Source organism: Lagopus leucura, unplaced genomic scaffold, assembly GCF_019238085.1.
Source record: "Lagopus leucura isolate 7727_CA_CO unplaced genomic scaffold, USGS_WTPT01 Super-Scaffold_100001, whole genome shotgun sequence".
In the NCBI taxonomy this organism is placed as follows: domain Eukaryota; kingdom Metazoa; phylum Chordata; class Aves; order Galliformes; family Phasianidae; genus Lagopus; species Lagopus leucura.
Window position 1 is genome coordinate 61032451 of NW_024962262.1, and position 22345 is coordinate 61054795.

Below are 22345 nucleotides of genomic sequence, written 5' to 3' on the forward strand. Positions count from 1 at the left end.
TCCTTGGACGTGTTCAAGGCCAGGTTGGACGGGGTCCTGGGCAACCTGATCTGAATGTGTATGTTTGGTGGCCCTGCTAGGCAGGGGGGTTGGAACTACATGATCCTTGAGGTCCCTTCCAACCCAGGTGATTCTGTGATTCTGCTTACACAGCCATGCCAAGAAGGACCTGGTGGTCCTGCTGGACACGAACTAGCAATGTGCCCTTGCACCCAGAAACCAGCAGTATCCTGGGCTGCATCAAAGGAAGTGTGGCCAGCAGGGTGAGGGAGGTAATCCTGCCTCTTAACTCTCTGCTGATGCCTCAGCTGGAGGAATGTTTCCAAATGTGGAATCCTCAGTACAGGAGAGACATGGACCAGCGTCCTTCATCTAGCTGTAGTGTCCCTGTTCACTTACTCAGTTAGTAGCTGCAAAATGGTATAGGTTCTGATGGTGATCTCTGCTGGCTTTTTTTTGTTGTTGTTGTATGCTAAAACCCTTTACAAAATCTTCCTCAGGTGGCTTAGTCTCTCCAGGTATTGGGCAGTAGCTCATACTGAACGTATGCTTTTGTTCTGAGGAATGAATGCTGTATCTTGAGTGAATAATTTGTGTAGTAGGCACTTCTTTTTTTAAGTGTAAGATTGATAGTTGTTGGGGATATTGAGTGATACCAGAATGAAAACATGGTGGTAGGGAAGTTTAAAAAGGAGAACGTGGTATTTCTCTTGTTGGTTTCAGATGGGAGTGGGGGAAGTGCAGGAGAAGAAAGAGCACTGCCTTGGGAATGAGGTTGCTTGGGTCACATGAACTTAAGCATGCCAATTTCCTGTAAAGTTGAAAGAAAACTACAAATGTCTGTTAATGTAGTACAGAACTAGTAAAAGAGTCAGAAGAAAAGGGCCTCTTTTATTCTGTCTTAATAAAAATATTTCTAATAATGAATCTTCATGAGATTTTAATAGGCTGTTTGATAGAAGCAGGTCTGAACTTTTGAGTAAGGCAACCTGGCTTTGAGGTGGTCTCCTCAAGAGGTGTTTAAAGTAGCAACTGTAGAGCAGAAGTATCTTGCCTACCTGTGGCTCCTTGAGCTGATAAGTGGACGACTTCTGCAGGCAGGCATTGTGGTATTCCTAACCCTAAAATACAATTATGAGTAGTGTTTTAATGAAACCCTTGTTTGTGAAAAAGGAGTGGTTCGTTTTCCTTTTATAATTAGGGTGGTGGAGGCCTTAGTCATGCTTCTGACTTTTGGGCTGTTAGCATTCCTATCCCATTGATGGGTTAGTTCATCAGAAGCAAGGAATTTCAGATTTGAGACTCCATTCAGACTTGTTCTTGGCTATCCCTTCAGAAAGTTGCTTTGAAAAGGTAAAAGCTCATTGGGAAAATAACTTGAAATGTGTTACTGTTTAGGGTTGTTGGGGGAACTGCACAGTTTGCAGCTGCACAGATGTGCTGGTAAAATTTAGTGCGGGACATAGGTGTGTGCTGGTGTGAGGGGGGAAAGCAGAGATTATTTGAGCTCATGCATTTAATGAAAAAAGTTCTTATAAAACTGTTGCGTGAATTCACTCTGGGAATTCCAGGGCTGTAGTGCAGGTAAGGCAGAACTTGTGTTTCTAAGGAAAAGGGGAAGTGAATGTGTGTGCATGTGGAGGAAAACAGAACAAGTGTTTTCATGGAGATGGAAAGAGGAGAGTATGACCTCTTGTAGGCTGAGCTTCCTTTTTCAGGCTCTCTGGCAGTGGCTTTTTTCCTGTCCACGAGGTCTGCAGCTCAATTCTGTAATTGCATGTGGGGGGGAAAAATGTGAGAAATCTGTCAGCAATAGGAAGGCACATAAAAATAACAGCTGCAGCATTTCATGTCTGAAATGTTAATAGATGTGGCCAATATACTGAAAAGTAAGTTCTTTGCTTATCTTTTCTTTTTCCACATACCTTAACTGGTGCTGTGTGTATTGGATTTGACTTATGAAATTTCTCTGTATTCTTTGATCTGTGTTTTGCTGGGGAATTGTACCGCGTGCAGATAAAGCACAAACAAAAAGAGGAGTTGTGTATGTGTTTTAGTTCTGAGGGATTTTTTTAAACAGGATGTGGTGAGGGCACTAACTGCTTTACAAGTTACATGAAATAAGTGAACTTGTCCTGGCTGAAGCATCCCTTAAAATGTAAGAAGGTGCTGTTAACTACTGGCTGTGCTACAACATACGGACTTGTGATGTGCTTCTTAACAATTAAGAAATGCTTTCAGGTGATGCTTCAGTATATGCTTAGGGGTATAAAGGTTTAAAATGTCCTCACAATGTATTTGCAGCTGGGATATAGAATCATAGAATCACTGAAGACTGACTTGAATTTATTAAAAAAAGAAAGTGTATTTTGGGGAAGCAAGACCCCCTTCAAAAAGGAGTAGCAAGCTCCTCTGCCTGTGCTGAATTGTGTGGTGTCTGCTATAGGAAGATACCTTGATGTAGCTGCTGGTTGATTGCCTGCTGAACCAAACAATTCCAGTGCTTATTTATGGCTGATCCCACAAAGATGTACTGAAATAGAAGAAAGCAGGAAGAGATGGTAACTTGGAAACTCTTGCAGAGTTGTTGTTGTTGTTTTTCCACGGTGCTTCAGAGCCTTGTGTATGAAGAAGGAAGGGTTAAACTAATGCTAAATGTTTTGCTTACAGTTTCTAAGCTTATATGTGAAAATCTCATCAGCGAATCTTTTGTGAGTGCTTGGCTATATATAGTTACTTTAATATCATTTCTAATGTTGATGTTGTTTGATATACTAGGGATGCTAGGGCTCTGTTTCATTAATGAGGCAGGTGCCTGCTTCTATGATCCGGGGCTGGCTGCAGTTAGCTAGAAGGAAATGTTTGAGCATACTGTGGGGGAAGCAGCATCTCTTGGCTCTGTAGCTCATCTTGACCAGTTCTGGCAAGAACAGGGTTGTCTGAAGTGCCAAAACATTTGACTGCTGTGATAACATGCAAGTGATACGCTTATCTCTTTACTTTGTTGGTTTATGTTATGTTATCAGAACTTGCTGACTCCTAGCTGATGGTGCATGTGTGAATGAAGATCACACAGATCAAGGTTAAACAAGACCCGAGTAAATGCCTTCTGGGGCTTGCAACTACATTATTGACCTTGGTTAAAGGTGTATTTGCAGCCAGCTTACAGCTCCAGGTCAGGAATGAGCCCATGTGTGTTGTGCTGCTCCAAGCAGTGCCCCGCAGGCCTGCAGCCTCTTGTTCTTACAGGCTGGAGCCAGGGATGGGCCTGCCCTGCCTAGCAATGTGAGGCTGCCCTATCAGGAGGCCTTTTCATAAGAATGGAAGCTTCCTATTTTTAGCAGCATGGGTTGCTGTAAACCCATTCCCTGCTTTTGTTGGTTTCCAGTGCTGAAGAGTAAAACGCTCTCTGAGAGGAATTCTGAAAATAGTTATCTGAATCTCCCACGTGATGTAAAGAATTTAATGGCTGCCTGTTGGGGCACGAAGCATCTCTCCCATGTGAAGGTGAAAGATGCAGCATGAGAGAGGTTCTCCTGAGGGCTTGGTTTGAGGCCATGGAACAAATTCACACAGGAAATGAGGGCTGCTTTTGACATGAATATTTCTATTTGAGGTAAACTTCTGTGCCTTTTAAATAACAAATGCATTATGCATAGCAGCCATGCGGTGAAGTTTTTTTCCCTTCTTGTAATTCTCATTCTTGGAATGGGAAAATACTTAGGACAAGTAGTTACTGTCACCTTGCTTCATGTATTTCTGGAAAATGGTCGGGTTCCAGGTGATTGATAATAAGCTGGGGAGATTGAGCGTGTACAATTCCCATTATGAAGTACACTTTTCTTTTGCTTATTTTTTTAGATGGAAGGGCTACAGATGTTTCAACAAGTGATAATATTGTTTAAAATGCAAACAGACTTTGTATACCAGTTCATGGACTTTAGTTTACATGATACTGGAAGAGACACATGTAGCTAGCGGAGCCTGTTGAAACCACCCATGTGGATATTAAGGTTTGAGCTTTGTGTCAGATGAAGGAAGTCTTAGAGCATGTATATACTGAAGTATGGCACCTCTCTGCTCAGACTTAAGGTATGAAAAATGGTTTGCAAATGCCCCAGGACCAGATCTATTGGGATACAGAGTTACAGGAAGTTTAACGAAAAACAGCCTTTTCATGCGGAATTCAGTTTGACCAAGAAGCAAGTCTTGGAAGAGTCTAGGCTCTGAGGCTAAACAATCTATTTCGTGTCTGATGCATAATTGTTTCTTCTATTGAACAACAGTGAATTTCTACAAAATGGAAAAAACATAATCTTACAAAATGAAGTAATGAGAGGGAAGATAAGATTTTATTTCATAAGCTTTTTTGCTAGTTTAATAATTAAAAGAGCAGTGTGACTTTCCTAATGTCAGATACTGTTTTTAAGGCCTGTAAACATTTCTTCCATGGCTACCACAGAGCAGCAGGGCTTCTGATGAACTGTTGCTTAGCATTCCAGAAAATCTGCAATTAAGAAGTTGTTTACCATCACTTAGCTGTAATTAGATTCCGGGTTTAGCAAAACAACTTTTGAAGTCTATAATTTGAGGAAAATACAGGAAGAAATTATCAATATCAAAGTGAATTGGAAAGAGTTTGGTAACGTTATTTAAATCTGCATGTTATCTCTGTGTGTCTGCGAAAGATGTAGTGACCTAGCAGTTCTTTCCTTCTTTTGCCTGTTTCTATAGGAGCAGTGCTGAAGTAACTTTTGGTTCAGGGTTGTCTGGGCTATGGGAATTTGGTGTCTTAAGATTTACTTTCTTTCTAGTGGACTGCTCTTACAGGCCTCACGTTGCTTAGCTGAAAAACGGTAGTCAGTAGCTAGTTGAAAACATTCCCCTCAAAATGTACCCAGCAATGAAGGCTACTGGCAGCTTTGCTGATATATAACAAGGGGAAAGCCATCTGTGTGTTTTCTTGTGCATTCTCTTTAAACTTCCTTAGTGCATTGTAGTTAGGAATCATCAGTGGTGAGTTCTTAGATGTTGGTGAATCTGCTAGTGGGAATCCCGAGCTGGTGTAGTGAATAAGCCAGGAAAGGTTTGTTTGCAATGCCTGACTTGCTGAGTAACTCCTTTCTGTCATCGGAGATGATAATCAAATGCTTATGCAAAGATGATCAAGGGAGGTTCTGGAAAGTGCTTATTCTTTGTCTTCCTTCTTTCCCCCTCAGGTTGTTTCAGATTCAGACATGCTACAAATATTTTAACCTTGACTTTGCTGGCTCTGCTGTACTCAGCCATTGTTACAGCAAAGCGTTACTTTTACCTTCTATTTTATTTACGATGACCATAATAAGTTCTGCTATAGACCAGTGTCTGCTGTGCTTGAGTGCTTTTCTTTTTGCATGGGTGTGCATTTTCTGGGATGCTTTTGTGGAGGATGATTACCTTCTCCTGGAGAGGAAGATGTGTGTACATGGTGTTACTTCCAACTTTATCAGATTTACATCATGTAAGCGAATGGGTAGAGATAGGTGGCAAGGCTCAAGTTTAACAAGGCTCAATTGCTTCATATAAGTGATTTAAGCCTTCTTTCAGTGGTTCTCCATGGTTTAGTAAGACAGCCTCTACTTGAGTGTGTGGCTGTACTTGTAGCAATCCCTGAGATAGCTGCATCCTCAGCTGGTTGATAGGAGTTATCCTTCCTTACCACTGAGTGCCTCTAAAAAGCAGAATGCCTTCAGTGAGGCTCTGATCTTCTGAATGTCAGTTATGTCACTTGGGGAAGTACTCCTGAGGGTTGACTCAGTAGGAATTAATATGCAGCCCAGTTAAAATAAATAAATAAAGTGCTCATGTCTACAGCTAATTTTAAATTAGTCATCAAGTGTGAGCCAGCTCTAAGTTGATAGCAAGTATTTTATTTTGGTTATTTCAGTATGCATCTTGCAGCAACTGACTCTTTGTGCTTGAAGAGATTTGCCTGTACAGCTAGTAACCTCATGTATCCAGGTGCTTGCTTATTCAAACACAAAAATGAATTCGGTTAGCATACTGGTTTAGTGACTAGCTTTGCATTAAAGTGTTCTGTCATTGCTGTGATCAGATTATTACAGAAGAACTGGTAGTATGTATGTAGAACTCTTCCCTCATCTCCCTCTCGTGTCACTATGGCACTGGCAAGATCTTCTAGTGGAGTTCTGACCTTTGACTGTCTCAGATTTGTTTATAGCTAGGTAGGTCACTGGCAAGTAGTTTTGTACAAACAGTTGCTCCATAAGCAGCTGCTGACAGAAGAATGTAAGGATACATTAAATCTGACTTTGTTACAAGCTAAAAGGTTGCATAGACTTTCTTGAATAGCATTAAGATGCTATAATGTGGATGTGAGAGTTCTCTAGGATTACTGCTACTCTTTAGTGTAATTGAATTAAGTTATTCCACATCCGAGAGCTTTGGATTCATTTGAGATTCTTATATTCAGTTCTCAGGTAACTAGCTGGACTGGCTGTGCCACAGAGGGGTGCATGCACAACTGTGGGTTTGGTTTTTGGTGGAAGAGTCAGACCTCAAGTGACATAGTCTTGCCCCAAGGGTTTGTGGTTACATCACTAGTTAAGTACTAATTCACCCTTCCTGCTTGCTCCTTTTTGCATTAACGTTACCTCTTAAAATATGTCTCTGGAGCATGAGATGACACTGCTAAAGTAATGGAACAGGCAAGAATATAGAAATGAGGAAAAATAGGAGTGCTCTGTTTGGCACTGCAGTCCTAGGTTGGCATTCGTCAACAGGAGGAGAACATCTAGAGCTGAGCCCCTAATCAATAGGATGCTTTAGGGAAAAGGTGTTAAGTGACTGTGGATTGTGTGTGGCAAAGGAAGAGAGAGCTTGCTTTTAACTTCTACAGAAATCTAGCAGATAGGAGAGTTGAGTATTGCAGGAGGAATATGTTCAGCTAAGGAAAGAGGGAGAAAAATGCGATCCAGGAAAAATCAACAAATGGCATTAAAAACTTCTGGTATCTCACAGAGATTTAGAATCTCATGGAAGTGTTTTGCATGTATTTCTCTTGGCAATCTGAACTGATGGAATGATATCTTGTGAGGAAGGGTAAGGGGCGAATTTTGCTAGGAGCCTTCAGTACTGTGAGAGCTCCTCTTTATTTCTGGTAGACTTCATGAACAATTCCCAAAGGGACACTTGGATGCACTTGATTTATATCAACTGTGGTCCTTACGTAGAGGTACTGGCAAGTTCATGCATTGCTTTGTAGCACAGTATAGCTTGACTTGCCTGTAGTCACTATTTATAGCATGAAGCACTCGGGGTTGTGTTGTGGGGCACAGGATCCATGAAAATTCGCTAGGAAAAAGCCACCTTCTATTCTTAACCTACTGTACTGCAGAATAATGAAATCAAACAAGTGCATAGAGAAAGCTGAAACTGATCTTTCTTTTGTAGAAGTGTGAATAGCAGGTGACTGCTTACCTCTAACTGCCTTTTTAAAACCTCATCCAGTGCTGTGCATGACTTTGATGACTTCTGTGTATAAATTCTCATGGTGTGGTTGATTCCCACAGGTGCAAATTAATTGAAGAGGGTGATTGTAATCTAGCTTTCTGCTACCTGGTGTGCTCTGCTCTCACAAAGCTGGCAAATGTGAAACAAAGGATTTTTCCTGTGAAGGTGTTCCTGACAGGGGACTCCCAGACATGCTTGTTGGTAAAGCACATTGCTTTTCATTTGTATCTGTTAAAGTGTTTTTAATCTCAAGAATGAGGACATAAAGGAATACTTTAAGCAACTGCTGTTAATTTGAGCTCTAGCTAAAGCTTTCGCTGGATAGTGTGTTTCATTAGTGTGAAACATTTAAAGAAAAAATACCCTACCAAAGGATGGTGACTAATAACTAGCTGTCTGCAAGTAACATACTGCTCTGTATTCTCATGCTGAGGGTGGAGGAGCCCTGGTAGTGTGAGGCTGAGATGAGAAATAAGGGAAGGGTTGTCACTGACAAGTTTTATTTCTGTGTTTTGGTCTAAAGCAAATCCATGGCTTTTTGAAATACAAGCACTGGAACCTAAAGTTCCTTGTGAGTTCTGGATTTTAAAACCTGAGTATTTTGTTTGCTGTAGTTACCCTTTAATTCTTTGAGTTCTGTACTCCGAGTGAAGGAACATAACTGAGGTACAATTGACATTGAAAAAATGCCTTGGATCCTGTATGGGAATGAGAAGAACTTCTAAACCTGGTGCCTGGGCTTCCAGTGAACGGTGGTGGCCTTGCTCCTCTGTGGTGCACTTGGCTGGTCTGCTGCTGCTGTCCTCTTCAGCTGATGTTGGGACCTGACCAGGCTAAAAGCTGCACGCTTCTCTCAGTGCTGTACTCGTCATTCTCCTACCTTGCTTCTGTTCATTTGCTTGGCCGGTGAAATTTCTTATAGAGCTGGAATTTTCAGGTAGAGCGCCCACATGTGGACTTCAGGCTTGCACAGTGCGATGATGTAATATATCAAATGATGAGTTTGCATGGCTCTGAACAGTAGCAAGGTGCCAACCATTGAGGCTGCTGTCTTATGTAGTACATGCAGGATATGCTAATAGTATGCTAATTCTCAATGCATTCTTAATTAAGGCATTGCATTTCATTTCATTTGATTTCTTTTCACCTCTCTGTTAAGAGTTTAGCTACCAAGGGAAAAATACAGAAGCATGTGAGAGTGCTTTAACATGATTTATTGTTTCACTGATGTTATGTTCTTGTTCCCTACAGGAAAGGGTTCAAAATCAGGATTATGAGGTGAATATTCTTAAACAAGATATAAATCTGTTCCCATAACTTGCGAAGACTTTAAGTCCTCTGGTATGAGGAGATCTTAAAACATAATTTTTTTTTTTTTTTTAACTAGTCTTGTCCTATAGCAGATCACAGAGATTGGTGTTAGAGTATCTGGTTGAAACTGGCTGGCATTACACATGAGGGACAGCCTGGATGCTTACAGTTTGTGGGGCCTTTGAGCTGTCCTCATGTTTGCAGATGACTGTTAATTCCTGTCTGATAAAACTCCAGAGGAATGTCTGTGATTGTTCCAACATCTCTTGAAGTGTGTTGTGTTGCCAAAACCATCTGGCTTTAACTGATTGGTCACTAACTCTTTAGAGAACTATGCATCTCCCAGATCTTCTATGCAGTATTCTTGTTTCTGTTCCGTGGAGTTGAAATACTGGGTCTTTTCATTCCTTCTGGCAAATATCAACTATTTAAAACAGTATTTCATACTTGGTAACCTGAATTTGCCTCCTTTGTTGCTGAGTAGTACACACATTTGCAAAAAAGGCAACCTACTTGGAATCGGCATTGAGATGTTAATTTAGTCTCTTCCTAGTGGTTTTATCACCATTGTCCTTTTTTCATTTAACACTTGTTAGAGCATATCTCAGTTTGGAGTGAGGTGGTGGCAAGTGGGAGAGAGATCTTGAGATTCCTGAAGCTTTGTGATGCCTTCAAACAACCGCTGATGCCTTAAAAGGAGTCTCCCAACTTTGGTGGATTAATTAATTAGCCCTCCGAGGCAAACCTTGTGTGGTACAACCGAAAGGAGACCTGATGAAAGAGCATGTTATTTTAACTTCATGAAGATAATCGCATAATAGGAAGAAGTTACGCCTGGCTGCTTAGCAAAGAAATCTGCTGTAGAATGATGAGCAGCTTGTGAGGGATTAGAATCTTCATAGAGCAGAAAAATGTGATGACTTATTTTGTGGTCTCTGCCAAAGCATGTCCAACAGGAATCCTTGGGGTTGCTGAAAGATGAATGGGGTTTGAACACAAGTTCTTCCAGAGGATCTCTTTTTCAGCGTATTAAGTGTCTTGCAGGAGTTGCAGAAGTGAAGTGGTGTAGGAGTCAGTTACATACTAGTTCTATGTGAGGTTTCGTGCTAATTTGCTGACCTGGAAGGGTATGGCATGATACTGAAGTTACTGTCTGTGTCATACTGGAACAGCATTAAAGAACATGGATTTTGTAAATGATAAAGGAGTACAGAAAGCAAAACAAATGGCGAACAAGGAGGAAAAAAAAAAAGAGAGAGATCAAGGGGAGAGAAACATCTCTCTCCTTCCCAATGCAAAGCTGCAAAAACTAGGATCAATTTAGGAACTCTAATTATGATTGTTTCTTTTGTGGTTATGTTCTAAAATATGTTGGCTTGACTGTCTCATCTATTATTGCTGGAACCACAGTTATTTAATAGACACTTTGCTTGTTGTGTTCTCGTGATTTTTACCTGACTGATGCTGAATATTAAGTACAAAAATGTAATGGTACAAATCATGTGCATTTCACAGTAGGGTAGGGAAGAAAAAGCTTCATAATGATAGCAGACCTTGTAGATGTTCCCTCAGTGAGGATACAAATCATCAGTGGGTCTGCTTACTGACTGACAGAGGGTTACAGTTGTGCTAGCAGTTAAATTATTCATTGCTCTCTAATGATACTTGTTTTCTGTTAATTAGAATTAACAATTAATGGGGAGTTAATGTGTGAGACATTAAAGACAAGAGGTAAATATCTCAAAATATAAATTAAAGGTCAGACAATATGAGCAGTAAGAAGCAGGGCCTTTTTGCTTCTCATAAGTGTTCTTGGCAAGGTATTGGGAATTGGCTTGCTCTAAACTTAATGCAGATGGAAAATTAAAGGTGCTTTTGCCTCTGTTTCTGTCTGTCTGATGAAAAATGGAATTAACAGTGTAGTCTTCATGGATAACAGATGCATAGGTTGCAGTAATCTGATTTCAATTTGTCTGGTTGCTTGCTTATGCTAGATGAGACAAACTTTGTGCAATTTATTTGGTATAGTTCTCTTCATTTGCTCGAAACATGCATGCATCAGGAACATGCTGGAAGCTATTGCTGGTTGGTTTTTGGAGGTGACACTTGTTTCCAAGGTATCCAAAAGTAATTCCTCTCATTGTGTGGCCTTGGCCCGTGATGTCAGAAGCAAATGTTTGTGGCTTGTAAGCACTGAACCTTCCCATCAATATCCCATTACATTTTGTGGCTGTGAGGCAGCAGAGAAGCAATCTGACACATTGGTGTCTCACACAGAAGTGTAATGGAGGCAAAGGTGTGTCTTTGAATTTCTCTGTGCAGAAAAAAAAATGGCACCCATTGATACTCACCGATGCTTGCTGAATGTTTATGGAGACCAATCAGTGAAGGTGAGCACACTGAGGTGGGACAGTAGGTCACCTCTGTGGCTACAGGTTGTTACAAGCATAGCATGGAGGTTCTTGTTCATCACTGGCAAAAATGCATAGCAAAAGGTGGTGGCTAGGTTGAAAAACAGTGTTTTGTAGCTGAGAATTCCATCTGTTGAACAGTGCTGTTGTGCTCTTTGAATCTGTAGTTTTCATGGAAATAAATAGGAAGCACTAGTTTTTGAGCAGCCTACATGTATGCAGTTGAGGGCTGTGAATAAAACCAAATTGTCTTAGAATAGTTCTTTAATTGGGGCTGGGAGGGACAATGTCAGGGCTAGAAGCAGTGAGTTGTAAACAGTCTGCAAGTAGCTAAGCCAGTTATTTCTCAGTTATTTTAGATCTTTGTGATATTTGCATTTTGTATGGCTATAATGGCTGAGTCTTTTGCACATATGAAGCAAAATGATTATACTCCCCTCACTGCAGCTGTCTGTGGCTTCTCACTGACACAGTTACTGGTGTGACAGTCTCACTAGCTTGGTTTCAGTTCTGATAGGTGTAGCTTTATCAGATCATTGATTAACTTCTGTAGTCAACTCCAAACAGCTGGTGGATCTCAGCTTGTTTTTGGGAAATCTGTTTGAACGGAGTGCTTAAATAGTAGTTATAGCAAGTATTCCTATGCACTTCCAAAAAAAAAAAAAAAAAGACTTTAGGAAAAAAAAAAATCTTATGCATGCACCAAACTCATTCCTTCTAACATCAGCATCTTCTAACTGAAGAAATACTTATGTATAAAGCATTAGCTTGCTTTTTCAAAAGTCCTCAGTTACTTCCAAGTGGATTTATTTTCATAGCATCTTGAAGATTGTGCATGTAAGTCTGTGTTGCCCTAGGTGTTGGAGAAAATGACATTTCTCCCTGGGTTCTTAATCTGCTTGTGGGATGGAATGCAGATGGAAAATTAAAGGTGCTTTTGCCTCTGTTTCTGTCTGTCTGATGAAAAACAGAATTAACAGTGTAGTCTTCATGGAAACAGATGCATAGGTTGCAGTAATCTGACTTCAATTTGTCTGGTTGTTTGCTTATGCTAGATGAGACAAATCTGTCAGAGTAGCCTGACCATTCCTGTGAGAACACCTCACAATACCAATTCTGTCAATCAGTTACTAAGTGGAAGGCTAGTGTGAGTTGTGGAATTATGTTTTTCATGATTTTTTTCATTCTATAACTCTAAGTCACTAAGTCAATACACTTTAGAGGACATATCTCAAATACTTTAATTTAGCAAGCATTGAATATCAAGTAAATTTTGAAATTTGTCTTACTCATCCTACTGTTCCCAGACTAACATGGGTTCAGAAATCTTATCAATCACTCTTCAAGAAGGAAATTGTATGTTTTGACACATGTCAAGGTGGAAGCAAATGCATCTTTGCTTCTATTTTAATTTGTATTAGCATTAATTTAACATTACTGTGTGCTGAGAGTCAGTTGTGTGGTGCATTAAAAATCTTTCTCTTTCGCTTCTGTTGGTTCAAGGAGTGGAAGAGAAAATGACCACTATTTAGGTAGGACAGCTTGCTCTATCTACTTTTATTGCCTTAAGCCAGGGTAAGTTAACTACCAGGCTTCTTCTCAGTGCTGCAGTTTATTTGTGGGATTGTGGGTTGTGGAGGTTGTTGTGGTTGTTGTTGGGCTTTTTAAGTAATAAAACTAATTACATGAATAAGACTTGGATTGCCTTAGCATACAGGAGTTGACCAGTAATAATAGACATAGGAAAACCACTCATTCTGGGAACTGTAGATTAAGACTTTTTTTGTGCAGGGATAAAGACTGATTAAAAACAAAAAAAACTTTGGAATCTCCATGAACTAGAAAATATCTGTATGGATTGGGAAATGCGTGATAGTAGTTTTGTGCTGTTTTTCCTCTGTCTTTGTGAGATCAACTATGAACTTGAAAGCAGTTGCTCAGGCAGAACTCAAGGGAATAGCTGTGTACTGTGTTGCCAGCAAAAACTTTTCAGTGTCAATACAAAGAAAAGAAACAAAACAACAACAACAAAAAAACCTGATTTAACTGGAAAATTCTCAATGATTATTTCCATGTCTGTTCTACCTTGCAGCTGATTGTAATGCCGTTCTTAAAGCTCTACAGCCTGTTTTTCAAGAGCAGGGAATGACAGAAACAGTTCATAACTGGGAAGATCATGGCTATTTGGCAACCTACATCAAAAAAAATGGCAGGTGAGTGGATTTTCCTTTTTATTTCCCGTCTATTTACACTTAGAAATATTTTTCTTCCTTTATTAGATGTTACAGGGTGCAGGTAGAGGAGACTTCTTTCACCCATTTTGTGCGTGAAATTACTCTAAAACAATGCAGAATACTGTGGAGAACATTGTGCCACCTTCTGACATGGTTATGAGAGCAGTTGAACTAGTCCATTGTCTGCTTGTGCAGGGTACACAGGACCACATCCAGGTGGCTTCTGCTGATCTCCAAGCAGGAGACTCCACAGCCTCTCATGGCAGCCTGTGCCAGTGCTCTGTGGTGCCTGTACAACACAGAAGTGCTCCCTAGTGTTCAGAGGGAACCTCCTGTAGTCCAGTTTGTGCCTGTTGCCTCCTCTCCTGGCACTGAGCACCGCTGTAAAGGTCAGGGCTTCATCTTCACTGCACCCTCCCTTCAGGTGTTTATAGATATTGAGATCTCCCTAAGCCTCTTCTTTGTTGGAATTAACAGTCCCAACTCCCTCAACTTCTTCTCATGGGAGAGAGACTCCAATTTCTTCATCTTTGTTCCCTCTGTCAAGCTCTTTCCAGTAATTGTCTTCTACTGAGGAGCCCAAGAGCTGGATCCTGCACTGCAGGTGTTGCCTCACCAGTCACAGTGGAATAGTGGGAGAAGTTTGAACTTGAACTGAAGCTCTTGAACTGCTGGTGGTGTTTTCCCTACTGCAGCCAAGGATAACTGTTACCCTTTCTGACTGCAAGGGTATACTCAAATTGGTTGTCCATTATGCCTCCTAAGTCCTTTTCTGAGGAGCACTTGGGTGTCTCCCAGTATGTGCTGGTGTCTGAGGTTATTCCTACTCAGGTCAGGACTTTACACTTCTCCTTGCTGAATTTTTGAGATTTTTATAAGCCCACATGTCCAGCCTGTTCAGCACTCTATGGATAGCTGTGCAGCCAGCAGCAGTATATGTTCAGTCATTCAGCTTTTAGTTGTGCTGCCAAACACATCTTCTAATATTTTTGCACTGGAGGATAGTTGTCAGTATTCCTACTGCTGTGATAAGATGAAGGATAGGGTGCTGGGCCTAGTGGCCTTCCAGCAGGGGAAAAAGTGGTCTGTTATGCTGTATCTTAGTTCTAGATATCTTGGTATTGTTTACTGTGTTAAGTAACAGAGTTGGGTGGTAGTGCAGTGTCTCAGACATCCATGTCCATGAGCTGCACGTGCCTGAATTTATTCTCTTGGGTTAGACCAATAGTTTATCTGTGAAAGAGCTGGCAGGGTTCTTTATTTCAGAGACTACTCCCAAAAGACAGCATCACTGAAGCTTTGTGGTTTGAGCTGCTTTTGCTGTCATGTAGTTGTATCAAGTAGCCTTACTTCTCCCTCATGCCTTGCTCCAGGGTATGCAGTACATGCAGTCAGCCTTATGATAACAAAATTCTTCCCCAGTGACTTGTAGTGCCTCTGGTGCTTTGGATGCTTTGAGGAGGCAGTTGGTGAGATGGAGGAGAAACCTCACTCAAAAGGAGAGGAGAAGTGGAGTTAAGTGTAAGCATGGATGGGGCCTACCTATTCTCAGAAGAGTTCATCTCCTTGAGCCTTCCAGGCTGAATGCAACTAGTTGATTATTGGTTCTGTTTAGTAGTGTAACACAACAGGCATCTCTTTGACTAACAGCGTTAATCTTTTCAACTCACTATGAGAAATACCAGAGAACACTGATGTTTTGGAAGACAAATGGGGACTTGAACATCTTGATATTTAGAGCATCCTTAAGTGAGGCGTAAGAAGTTTTTCTCCTACAGCATTACTTTTTGTCATTCTTGATTTGCATGGGCCAACTTGCTCTACCACTTAATTCAGCATATTGGTTTTAGCAGTAAATGTAGCATTTGTCCCTTCTCCCTATTCCGTAACAGAAATGTGGTTAACTGTCAATGTTTTTGATCTTGATCTGTATGTAAACCACTGTAGCGATGTTAATGCTAAACTGCATACAAATGTTGTCAGCTCAGAGTTACACTGGCAAGTGAGGCTGCTCAACCCTGTAATTATTAAATAAATGCTCAAATGAAAATTCTAATATGGCACGGATGCTGCTCTTCTAAGAGGAGCAGTTCAGGAGGTCATCATAAGTATAGTAAAATTAAAGAAGGAAGAACGCCACGATGGAAGAGCTAAACATTAAGAAGAGACTGTTCACATTTCAAGTGATTCTTAGTGCAATTCTATTTATAAATCAATAAATAATGGTTATTGCTTTCTTATAACTGCAGTCTGAAATTACTGTCTTCGGCTATTCAACTCATTGTCTGTAGTAGTGTGAGTGAAATATATTTTTGTGTGCTTTGCCAGCCACGTTGAATAAACACTGACTTGAGTACAGCAGGAGAAGTTTCTGTGAGTCTAGGGTCCTCAGCATTTTGTTTTCCTTGAGTTGTGGTATTTTAGATCCCTCACAGAAGTTGTATATACTTCATCCGAGACAGCCTTAAACAGCATGTTTTCCATTAACATGCTGTGATATACTTTCAGTTAGCTGAAACAAACCTGTTGTAAACAACAGGGGGCTGGACAGGTCAAAAAAAAAAAAAATAACAGCAGAGCTGAAGCAAATAATTCATGAATGGCAAAATGAACTGGTTATACATGCAAAGGATTTGATGGCAACCACATGGGCTCTATTTTAATGCTAGCAATTTTGTCTGCTTTTTGAAGACTTTAAAATATTGCAAGTTTTTAATGCTACTCAAAATGAACTAAAATAGAAAAATGCTGTCTGACACAATTAGTGTGAAAGTAGCCTGGGAATGCAGACTTCTTTCCCTTCAAAGTGAGGGCCTTCTTGAAATTAAGTAGTATATAGTGGAAAAGCAGAACAAAAACTGATGAAGGGCAGATAATGTGACTGAAGCTGTGGTTTTTGCATATGACTTCCTGTAAGGATGCAGGGTACAAAATTTCCCTGGCAAGTGGCAGGGAGCTGACTAGCTTGCTCAAGCATGAAAGATGCATGACCATACTGTGAGGAAGTGATGAGGGTGTGCATGCACATGCATTTTCTAATCATCCATAGATGACTGAGCAAGTCATATGTGCAACCAATGTAAGCTGGGTATTAACCCCAAGAAAAGTGTATGTTTGATATTGGATAGTACTATTTTGTTCAGGAATGCCTACAGTCCAATACCTGTGCTGATAGCATGCACCATGCCCTGTTAGCATTGTGAGTTACTCTTAGCCAGAGGGGCAGGGCATAACAAACCTTAAACTAATTGAGGGAAGCTCATTTGAAAGCATTTTACTAATCGGTTTGTCAGATGAAACCGTGAGTGAAATACCCATTCACACTCTGGAGTTGTTCAGGAAATCGCTCTCTTTAACCAGTCAGGTCAGTGTTTACAGTGATGTGAATGTTTTTCTGTTCTTGACCAGCCCTTAAAGGAAATGCTGCACTGGGAAATAGTAATGTGCTAGCTACAGTTCTGGGAGGTTTGGGGATCTCAGCAGTTTTGTTTTCCTGAGGTATAGTTTTGCGTTGCTTGTAGAAACTGCATATTTTTGGGAGCCCTGTAAGTAGCTTGATTTTCATTTAAGTGTCTTTCATTGACGTGTCACTCTGGTTTAGACTAGAAAGTTTTTTTTTTTAAGATATGAATGTGAAGTCTTTATCTTGCTGAATATATCTGGTACTTCATACGGCCCGTTACTTCTTAAGATGTAAAAATAATAATAAAATAAAACCAGGGTAAGAAGATCATTGAAGAGCCAATACTGTATTTTGATATCATCACTACTTGTACACACACTCAGTATAGTACTCACAGCTGTAGTGTTTCTTGTCCTTTAGTCTTCCTTACCCACATCATCTACTCAAATACTTCCCTGATCCCTCTTTTTGTCCCTTTGCACCTGAAAGCTCTTTTAAAAGCCCACAAAACCTGTAATTCTGAGCCGGTGTTTCTACAAGACTCTCTTTTACAAAGGCAGTGACTTTCCCCTATTCATGCATCCATCTTAAGCTTCTCTGTTCTGAGTTCTTTTTTGGAGAAAGGTAATCCTCGGGGTATTTGAGTTCATTGTCACAACAGTGCAAGATTTAACCAGTTGAAGCTTTGTTTGTCACTGAGACGATTGTGATGAATATGTTAACACTGAGAAGGGAGGGTTAGGTATTTCTATGCTTTTTCCTGACCATATTGTTTAGCTAACTACTGTGGCAGTCAGCACCGTTTAAAGGAGCTAGATGGGCATTTCTCAACTCTGTGCCAGATGAGAATGTTGCTTTTTATTCAGTTACCTAGGGTGTGAAAATGGACTGAAGAACAGTTGGAAGCAACTGCTAGGAATAGGCAACACTTCAGAACTATGATAGTTTTCATTGTTTTAATTTCCTTCCTTTGTTTAAAAAAGAAAAAAGAGAACAGAAACAATCATACAGTGAAAAAGACTGTGGTTGCTTAATTCATTAATGTTTCTAAAGTAATTTGTAGTTAAGATAAGTAGTATTTTAAAAAAAGTGTTCTCCTGTGTGTTGTTGTCTTGATAGTATTTTTGCTGTTGATGATATATTTTGGGATTTTCTATTATAAGTAAGTTCTTGTTCCTCCCCTCATGGGTAATTTGACAGGTGGCAATTTCTTTGGGAAGGTATTCTTCATATACTTTACTATTATGTCCAGGCTCAAGGTTAGTCATTCAGCAGATTAAAGGTTTGATGGAGTGAAGAGGGCTGCTGTAGGTACCTATCTGACCTGTCTGTCTATCCAGTTTTTATCTGTAGGGAAAAAAAAAAATAAGGTTGAATATGCAGGATTGCAGTATTTCTTATTCTTCAATCACGTCACTGAGGCAGGGTAAACATATTGGTTTAGAATATGTTGATCTCTCCTGCTGGTTCTTTTTAAGTTCAGTTGTTCATCCGAAACCTTTTCTGGTTTCAAACAATTATTTCTTAACATCTGATGTTCCCTGTTCTGAAAAATAAAACTGAGGCAAGAGGCAGTATTTGGAAGGCTCAATAAAAGTATTTCTGTGATCATAATCCATTTCCTTGCAAGCACAAAAAGCCTGGGTACTGCTGTACAAGATTTGTGTAGGTGGGATGCTAGGACCTTGTTATAACAAGGGCTGCATTTCGTATGTTTTGTGCCCTAATGGAAAGGAGAGGATCCTTCCTTACTTTTGAGTTTTTTCCTCGTTCATTTTATGAAAGTGCTAGCAAGCTTTGAAAACTAGGATTTTTTTTTTTTCTGTGAGACAGGAAGGAAAGAGGATTCTTGTGATAAAACCTTAATTTTTGGAGCTATTTTGTCATTCAGACTGCAAAGTAATCTTTGCTGTAATTTCAGAGATATGATACTGAAACTGTATTATTGTTGTTCCATAAGAGCTGCTGCTGAAAACCTTTGTTCACATGTTATCATTAGACAAGTGAAGGAAAGCAGAAGCAAAGTACCCTTTTCTATATCCTTGTTTCACCTTAGTCTGTGAGTTCAGTCTTGGTCTTGCTATAGCCCTTGGATCATCTTTGTGACCCTCCTCTGGACCCTCTCCAAAAGCTCCACATCTTTCCTACACTGGGGGCTCCAGACTTGGATGCAGTAGTCCAGCAGAGGCTTCAGATGGGCAGAATAGTGAGAGACAATCACCTCCTTTGTCCTACTGGTCACCCCTTGCCTGATGGAGCCCAACATATCTTTGGCCTTCTGGGCTGAAAGTGCACTCTGCTAATCATGTTAAGTTTTTCATCAGCTGGAGCCCTGATGTCCTTCTCAGCAATTTCTTTGAAAGTTTTTTCAATTTAACATATGTTTTCTGTTTGAGAGCAGTATTACCAGCTGGACCCTCAGTACGTGAATTACTGGCCCACTGAACTACTCCAATCCGTCATCTAACTTGGAAGAGGCGTCCCCGTGAGGTGTCAGTACTCTGTTGCCCTAGTGAGAATCACTGTTGGACCCAGTGAATGGTGGCTTTGCAGTGTCACTACCTCACTTTGCTCACACCACCCACCACCTCACTGTGCTCGCATCCACTGTTTTATCTCCATCAGTGCTCAGCAAGTGTTGATGAATGTCAATGGGTGCCATTTTTTCTACACAGAGGAACGTGACACTCCTTTCTTAAATCCAGTTTCAATTAGATGCAGTTCTGTCAAACTGTAGAAAAAAAAGCAACATGAAGAACAAGATGATGTGTTATTCCTTGATTACTTTCTGTACATCCTTTCATCAGAACCAACTGGGATCATTTATGCAGGCATAATTTCCTGGTGACTGTGTCAGGAGAGTACATACTTAATGGCTTTTCACTGATTTAGTTTAGTGATCATTGTAGTGTATGCGTTTTCTAGTCTCTAATCTAAAATACTTGTAGGGAAGACATCTAGTGGACAATCGGTGAAATGTAGGGAAGATCATTAATTTGGTGCAAAGGTGCAGATAATTGGGCATGTGTGCTGTATAAAAACATCTTTCTTTAGGCAAGACCTATTCATGAAGTCTTGAGGAAAATCAGATGCTTCTCAGGGTCATCTTTTCTAAGTGTGTGGCACATAATTTCCTTGTAGCCATTCCCTTCTTTTTGTCTTCTTCCCTCCCCAGCACAGGAAGGGTGTAGCATTTGCTTCTCTCTTTCTGTTTTTTTTTTTTTTTTTTTTTGGTGTTGTTTGTGTGTCCTTCTCCATAGTGCTTATCTTCTGTTTGTTACAAGCTGAAAGTCCTCCTCCATTTGTTCTCCCTGCTCTTACGAAGCCTTGTTCTTGGTTGCTGTAATAAGCCAGTGTACAGCATACTCTTGCATTTGCATTCATCACTGAGGTTTTGCTGCTGCAATTTCTTGTTCATTGTGTGTAAATGTTTATTTTTTCCAATGTGTAAATTTTTATACAGCTTGAATCTGAACATTGTCTCTTTGAGAGATTACCATACATTTAGGAAAAAGAAAAAGGCAAAAAGTGAGAAGTAGGAGGAGAAGAAACATCACATTGTGTTCTTCAGGCTTGATTTCATTATAAAGAAAACCCCACCTATCCAAGCAGGCCTTACTGAAGGCTGAACAGCTGAGAGTAGACAATGTACTTCCCCTAGTAATATGGTGGCTCTGGCTTAAACATCTTCTTCATTAACTTACTGCCTGCTGGTTTTATTAGTTATGCAGTGTTTGGCATACCACTGCAGCTTTCCATTTACTGCTGAGTGACTTCTTGAGGAATAATGGATCTGGAACTATCAGCAACTGACAGGCTCCTGGAAAAAGCAAAAAAAAAAGGAACTGGCCATTCTGAATTTACCTATGAATTTCAGGCTTTCTTTCCTCTCATTTTTATTAACAAAGCCGTCATCACTGTCTTTCTTTATTTTGTAGTTTTGCCAATTTGAGAATTCACCCTCATGGATTAGTGTTGGTGGACCTGCAGAGCTACAATGATCATACAAAAGGAAGAGAGGAAACTGATCAGGTAGTAGGGATGCTTTTCTTATGCTTAGCAAACTGCATGGGGAACCCCTTCTTTTCTTCACATCTATTAAAGCATAACTTGGTAAAATATTTTTAAATAATTGTGTTCGTTCTATCTTAGTGCTCCCAGATGTGGAGTAGTAGTGGCTGTTGTAATTACATTTGTGTACAAATGCACACACATACTTGCATGGATGTACTGGGCTTCACATTCTTTGCTGTACAAGTTTCAAAAATGTTGCAGCCTTGTTTTAGCCTTCCTATACACGGGGCAGAGAGAGAAGGGATGTTCAACCCACCACATGGTGTACTAGAGTATCATTTTCTTCTCTGATATGGGAGACGGAGAACCTTTGTTCTAAAACTTTTCTTTCCCAGGAGGAAGAAGAATTGCTGCTTCTCTGATGTGAAATTCAGAGTTGGGATTTTGGGGGGGACTAAAACTTTCCAGGATTCTTCTGCTCCCTCTTTAAGTTGGGTCTGAGTGTTGTGGCCATTAACCCGGACAGTTAAATGCAGTGACAACTGTTAGCAATATGTGTTTGCTTGCTACTAATGAAGCCAGGGCAGATAATTATTCATGGACTTATAATGTTATGTTGCAAGTCTTTCACTACTGATGCTTCTTATTATTGCCTTCTAACTAGTCTAATTTAAAAGATTTTATACAACAAGTGATGACTTCTATAATTCCCACCTCTTTTGTTTGCTGTTTTTTCAGCTTCTAAACAAAGTAGAAGAAAGAATGAAAGAATTTTTTCATGGCAATCTGAAAAGGGTAAAGCGGTAAGTTCATATATATAGACTTCCACATTTGTCTAGGTTGCTGAAGACAATAAATTATGCTTTGCTATGCTGCTGTGAATAAGTAGTCTGGAGTATGAATTCTTGTGTATGTTTTTCCACAAATATTTTGAAACTGTTTTATAGCAGAATTAAAGACACTGATTTTTCTCATGTGAAGCTTGACCTTCAGTGTTGTTACTTGGGCAAGAATTATTTCTTTTATTGTTTTCTGCAACAGTTGCATGAATTGGTGGGAGAAAATGCAAACAGGAGGCAAGAGTGTTCTGCTGTGGAAGAACTAGGGAGCCAAGGGTGGCAGCAGGCCAGTCCAGAGCATGAACTTTACCTACAAGATCCAGTCCCACGGCTCCTGATGGGGCAAGCAGGGCTGGAGTGGGTTGCTGATAGTGCCAGACAGGGCCTTATGCTTCCAGGCTGGGTGTCAGGAGTGGCAAAAGATGTGGGCAGGCACAGCTGTAGCTTAGCTCAGACAAAAGCGTAAGCCAGAGCCAAGGTGGGCATCCTTTCCCACTGCTGTCTCACGTGGCTTAGTCCCAGCAACTAGAGCAGGATTGTCCAGGTTTATCTGATGGAGCTGGGTTTGAGAATGGGCAGCAAGCAGTGGAAGTACTGTCTTTTGTAGAACACTTTTTAATA

General features: G+C 40.3%; 1 protein-coding gene across 1 annotated transcript in view; it reads left to right on the plus strand.

The window, feature by feature from the left end:
- Window positions 1–22345, plus strand: part of SMS (spermine synthase) — a 45452-nt gene that overhangs the window by 2745 nt on the left and 20362 nt on the right. Inside the window, exons 2-4 of the mRNA XM_042868008.1 lie at window positions 13327–13447; window positions 20810–20903; window positions 21624–21688. Of these exons, the coding sequence (XP_042723942.1) occupies window positions 13327–13447; window positions 20810–20903; window positions 21624–21688 (280 nt within the window). The remainder of the gene's footprint in view (window positions 1–13326; window positions 13448–20809; window positions 20904–21623; window positions 21689–22345) is intronic.